This window comes from Nycticebus coucang, chromosome 2, assembly GCF_027406575.1.
Source record: "Nycticebus coucang isolate mNycCou1 chromosome 2, mNycCou1.pri, whole genome shotgun sequence".
Lineage (NCBI taxonomy): Eukaryota > Metazoa > Chordata > Mammalia > Primates > Lorisidae > Nycticebus > Nycticebus coucang.
Genome location: NC_069781.1, coordinates 27566827 through 27572826, shown reverse-complemented (window position 1 = coordinate 27572826; position 6000 = coordinate 27566827). Strand labels below are relative to the sequence as shown.

Genomic DNA, 6000 nt, shown 5'->3' with positions numbered 1-6000 from the left:
TGTGGGGGGAGGCTTCCATGTATTTGAAATGCACCAGGGCAACAAGGCAATTATTTGTTCCTTCATCACTGTGAAGAATTGCATCTTTGGCAATCTCTGGAAAACCTGACAATCTTGTCCAGAAAACCTGACTACTTACTTTGCTGTGCAGGGCCTGTGTTCTGAAGGTCACACAATCATTGCTTAAGGAATGTGCTCAGACCAAGTGGAAACAATAAGTTGGAGAGTGGAAATGACACCATCTCCGATATCCCAACAGTTTAAGCAATTTTGCTGTGAAATTGCAATGTGGTATTTAACCAGTAAGGATTTAGGCCAGAGGCCAATAGAACGCTGTACTATTTGCTGAGAATAAAAACACAAACACAATTGCCATTGACTTTTAAAATGTCACAGTATATTTTGTCTTGGGGATCAGCTTACATTAGTTCTTGAATCTTCCCTTCCAACTTTTCAGCATCAGCTCCACAAAATTCAAAAATCTGTTCACAAATACACAAAGGTGAAACTTTATTGGGTCAAGTACTGCAGAGATGTTGAGGCTTTGAGGAGTTTTGTTCCTGACTGCAAAGTTACTGCTCCTCATTTCTATCATCTGAAGGACACTTTAAATATAAATATACATTGAACATATTAAACTCATGATATTTTCACATTTGGCACCCTTTCAAAGTTGTTTATGCTAAAGCTTTGCCAGATATCTGATTCTCCATAATAGTCCTCTGATCTAAGATCAGAAACATATAATGTGTTGGAAATGAAGAAACACAATCATTGAAACTTCTCTGAGCTTTTTATACATCGTTTTTGAAGGTTTGCTAATTCACATATTAATACATGATCTTCTAAAAGCAAATGGCTTGTGATTTCCCATTCTTCCCAGATAAAAGTATTACAATGGATTCTAGGAAGCACATTTTCTTTTCAAATTTTCACATCTCTGAACCAAATATATTTCACAGTGGATGGTACGATATATTTTATATGGATATAATACTTTTTAGTAGTATATGAGATAATGGTGCATCTTTTATAAGCATCTTAAGTTTGATAAGATATGGAAGTAAAAGACCCTTTTCATTTTCACTTTAGTATTAAGTGTATTATGTAGTTGGAGGGAAGGAAGGGTATGTATAAGCTGAGGCTAGGATTGGGCAAAGATTTGAGTTTCTAGTAAGGGTGGAGTTTAGCAGCCAGGAATAGTGTTAGAATTTTTGGACAGGGGTTCAAAAAGCCTGGAATGGACATCAATGTTCAGTGTGCTGCAGTGGACACGCCATCCCACATCTAATGATTCTGGGTCTTCAGCAGCACTACTCTGTCTGAGGCCTGCCATTCTATTCATTCCTTCAAAGTCAACCCCAGACTTGTGACTCCATCTTGGACCCATTTCACTTACCCGCTTGCCCATGACTCCACTTCTAATACAGCAAATTGTTCTTTTGATTCTTGAGAATAGGGTTACCTAAGTGTGGGTGCAGAATTTCATGGTTTATCTAGTGTCTGCTTTGTAACCATCATCTCTATAAATAGTTCTTTTGGCCTTGGCCAGGGGAGGAAGGTGTTAGAAATGATCCTCATCCCTGGTAGTTTAGTGACTAGGAAAAAAAAAAAAAGATCTGCAAAAGTTCTCTTTCCTAAGAATCAGAGGCCACGCAGGTGGTAGCTGGATGGTGGTTCTGGGGCAGAAAGGGAGTTTGAGAACCCTCTGGGAAAACTGAAGCCTGAGCTGGCACCGAGACAAACACTTTTGGTGGGAATGTAGGCAGGGCTTTGCTACCTGGATGACCAGAGTTGGTAGGAAGAGAGTGTTAAGCTTAGCAAAGTGGCCAGTGTGCCCAAACCAGTCAAGGGGAGACAAAAGAAGCCTTCCCCTGGTCCACAATAAGGCTGGAGGCTGGCGGACAGCACCTGATTTTTAAACTCTTTTCACTTGGGAGCATCAGGACTTCTAGACAGTCCAATCTGGTCTTAGAGGAAATTTTTCCCTTCTTTCTGATCAATGCTGGGGTGGAATACAGAGTGTAAGAAGTTTGGGGTTCCGCGTCAGGCTCTGTTTTTCCCCTGGGAACTGGAAGGGCAGGTGTCCCTACGTGGGGACAGTGGCTGCCCCTTGTCCTTCTCTTGTGGCCTCTGTCAAAAACCCCTCCCAAGCCTCTGTTCTCTGCTCCTCTGCTCCAGGAGTGCCTGACTCAAGGGAAGGCCTGTGAAATGCCCTCTGACAGAAGAGCAGAACGCAAAGGATGAGCAGCTGTTCCCCGCGCCCACCACCATGGAACTCCGGTCTGCTAGGCCCCTGGTGGTCCATAAGAAGATATTTTTGTCATCTATATGGGGATGGCCTTTGGGGGGATGGCCTTTTTTTTATAATTACAATTACAAGATGTATGCAAAGAATTTTTTTTCCATCAAGAATAAGTCTCTTGTTTTAAAAAAGGCCAAGGGAAGGCCTTTATGGATCTGCTCTTGCCTGCTTTCTTATCCCATCGCTCATTCCCAAATGGCAGTGTGGAACCAAAGAGAGCTTGGGGGCCCTGGAAGGTGGCTTCTCTTCTAGGCGGAAACTGCCCCTTGGAAGGACAGTGCAGGCTCTAGGAGTGTAAGAAATATGAGGGCACAACCCCGAAGAGAGGATTTCCAGGGAGGGGGAATTTCCATGACCGTAGGGTTATGATATGACAGCCACCAAGGGCAGCCGGAAGCCACACGTGCAGTAGGAGCCTTGGCTACTGTGGAGTCTGACTCTTCTTTTACACTGAACCTTACACAGGGCACTATCACCCACCCCATCACCTGAGCCAGGAAACCAAAGTCACATTTAAAAAACTCATAAATTCAGAAAACCACACAAATTATGAGAATATAGTTTGGAGAATAATTATAGAATGAGCACCCTGTGTAACCACACCTGGGTCAAGGTACAGAACTTGCCTGATGCCCTAAGGCAGTCACTATTCTGAATTCTTTATAATAAATAGTTTTGCCTGTGTTTAAACTTTGGTAGCTGGAATTCTACAGATTGTATCATCTGTGTCTAGCGTCTTCCATTCAACATGGTGAGTGTAAGATTTATCTGTGTAGTGGTAACTACATTCATTTTCCACTATGTTTTTAGTATTCTGTTGCATGAATGTAACATAATTCATGCGTTTTAGCTGTGATAAAGAGTGCTGCTAGGAACATTCCCACCCATAACTTTGTGGAGCTCTCTTAGGGGGCACGTAAGCACTCTGTTGCAGAACTAAAAGTGGGATTGTGGGGGTCTACTCTAGTAGAAGCTACTCAACAGTTTTTTTAAATTATGCTCCATATACATTTAATTTGTCCTCCACCAGCAGAAGATGAGTATTCTGGTAGCTCCACATTCTTGACAACACTTGTTCTCCCATCCAAATATAAACCAGGCCCAGCCCTGCTTAGCTTCTGAGATCAGGTGAGATTGGGCGCGTTCAGGGGGTCATGGCTGTAGATCTCGACAATACTTGGTATTGCCCGTCTTTTTTGTGTTGGCATTAGGTGATATTTAGTTTGCTACTTAATTCCATGGATTTGACCTTGGTCAGCTTTCACCTGGACTTTAGCAGCAGCTATGTAATTTGTATGTCTCTCTCTCAGTCTTGTGTTCCCTAAGTGCCTTCTTGTCCTTAAAGTTCAAGACTACAAATGCCTCATGCCATCCTTCTTTGTAAATACCCTCACTATTTCCCCATCACCGTACCATCCAAGCTTTTTATAAGGCCTCCTTGACTTTGCCCTTCTTCTACCTCATTGTCGCTCCCTACCATAAACTCTGAACTCCAGCAACACTTTAGATTATTTGTGCCCACTGCAAGTTGGACTTACTGCAAACAAAACAAATAAAATCCCCTCCTGGAGCTCAACTGCTAGTGATAATTTTATACTGTTGTTGTATTATTATTCAATCATTTTCGACACTTACCCATGCTATCTTATAACTCTGCTTTTTCCCATCTTTTCTCACTTGCTAATCTTAAGCATCCTTCAAGATGGGTTAACTTTAACTCATGAACTTTCTCTGTGATTCCATAACATTCTGTATATTCCACCATTAAGTAATTGAGTTTTGCCATCTGTCTTCCTCATGAGACCAAGGATGAAAATGGTACCTTAATTTTTCCTTCATATTTTTAGTTTCTAGCCTAGAACCTTACAGAGCGTAGATGCTCCATTGATGATTTTAGGTCCGAGTTGAGCTAAGCTGATTTCTGGTCATTGAAGTACAGAGCCAAGACTCTGGGTAGTGATAAATTTCAGGGACTAGGTATTACCTGCCTTATTTTTTTTGTCCAGTTTGCCAGACAAATGTTACATTTGAGTCCCACTATCTGGGCTTTGCAGACGGAAACTTAACAAATGGATTTAATGGATGAGGAATAGCTTATTCCTATGAGGTTGGACAACTAAGTTCATGAAGTCATCCTAGAAAAAGTGCTACAAACGTCATTGCTGAACATCACTACAGTCACCTTCGCAGAAGTCCCCGTGGGAAGCCATGCACTGATGCCATTGCCTAGTTCACCCTTCAAGGCAATTTTAGAACTTTTTTTCTGGAATGGCCATCAGAGCTGTTGTTGTATAAGGTCAGAAAATTAAGTTTGCAAACTCATACTAAAAAAGTGCTATATAGATCTCATTGCTGAATATCACTAGCGTCACCAGCTTGCCAAGGGGAGCACTTCAAAGCTGGTCATAGTGATATTCAGCAATAAGGTATGTAGCACTGTTTCTAGGATAAGTTCCTGAATTTAATTGTCTGACCTTGTAAGAGGATATTTCATAAGCCGCATTCTTTTGAAAAGATACGTATGCAAGGCAATCACATATCATTTCTGCCCAGAATGCTTTCTCACCTCAATCTGAAGCTTGGCTGTGCCTCTCAAAAGCACACTCCATTCTGCAGCTTTAGGAAGTAGGCTTACTTCTCTCTTCTCAATGGCTTCAGTTCTGTCTTTTATTTATTTATTTGTTTGTTTTTTTGAGACAGTCTCACTTGGTTACCCTTGGCAGAGTGCCATGGCATTATAGCTCACAGCAATCTCAAACTCTTGGCTGACGCGATCCCCCTGCCTCAGCTTCCCAAGAAACTGGGACTGCAGGTGCCCGCCATAACTCCTGGCTATTTTTTAGAGATGGAGTCTTGCTCTTGCTCAGGCTGGTCTCGAGCTCCTGAACTCAAGCAATCCACCTCCCTTGGCCTCTCAGAATGCTAGGGTTACAAGAGTGAGCCGCCATGCTCAGCCTACCATGCCTTATTTCTCAAGCGCTCCTGCCACCCTCGAAGTGACTACTAATGAAAATGATAAGCTCCAGTTTGCTGAGACCTGTGGGATGGAGTGGGTGTGGCTCTTCACGCATAACTCAGCCATCTAAGCCCAGCAATCATTTTTTTTTTAAATCTTTTATTATGGACATTTTAAAACATATTTTTAAAAATAAAATAAAGAGGACCCCCCAATTTATCAGGTTCAATCAGATGCAGTTTTGTTTTTTTTTAATGCCAATGACATTTAATCACCTACAAAAAAATTTATTACTGTTCCTGGGAAATTCCAAAGACACTGGAGACAGTGTTTCCCTCCTAACAAATGGACTTGACAGTTTAAATGAGACTTCAGAGTCTGTTAATGACACACTCATACAGTAATTATCATAAAATGCCTTGGCCAGCTGATAGACAATTTTGGCTGAATGAATACTGAAGTTATATTTAGACTAGCTGTATGAGAGCTCATCACTTTTACATACATCTGTATGTAGTTAAAACAACAACAATAAACAAAAAGGTCTAAAACAAGCAACCAGCACAAGACAAATTTTGGGGGATGGCTGTAGAAGTGTTTGTACATACAAGGCAATTTCATAATTTATAATGATATTATAGTCTTTCTCTTTTTAAAGAAGGGTTTACGGAAGCATTAAATGGTTGATTAAAATGGAAAACATTAATATGGCATATGCCTAATATGAGAAGCTTTAAAA

General features: G+C 41.2%; 1 protein-coding gene across 1 annotated transcript in view; it reads right to left on the bottom strand.

The window, feature by feature from the left end:
• Window positions 1–382: 382 nt before the first annotated feature.
• The window catches only part of TXNDC8 (thioredoxin domain containing 8), a 28888-nt gene continuing 23270 nt past the window's right edge, over window positions 383–6000 (bottom strand). The window contains exons 4-5 of the mRNA XM_053577100.1: window positions 1400–1465; window positions 383–482 (exon numbers count right to left, since the gene is read on the bottom strand). Coding sequence (XP_053433075.1) covers window positions 420–482; window positions 1400–1465 — 129 coding nt within the window. The 3' untranslated portion in view covers window positions 383–419. The remainder of the gene's footprint in view (window positions 483–1399; window positions 1466–6000) is intronic.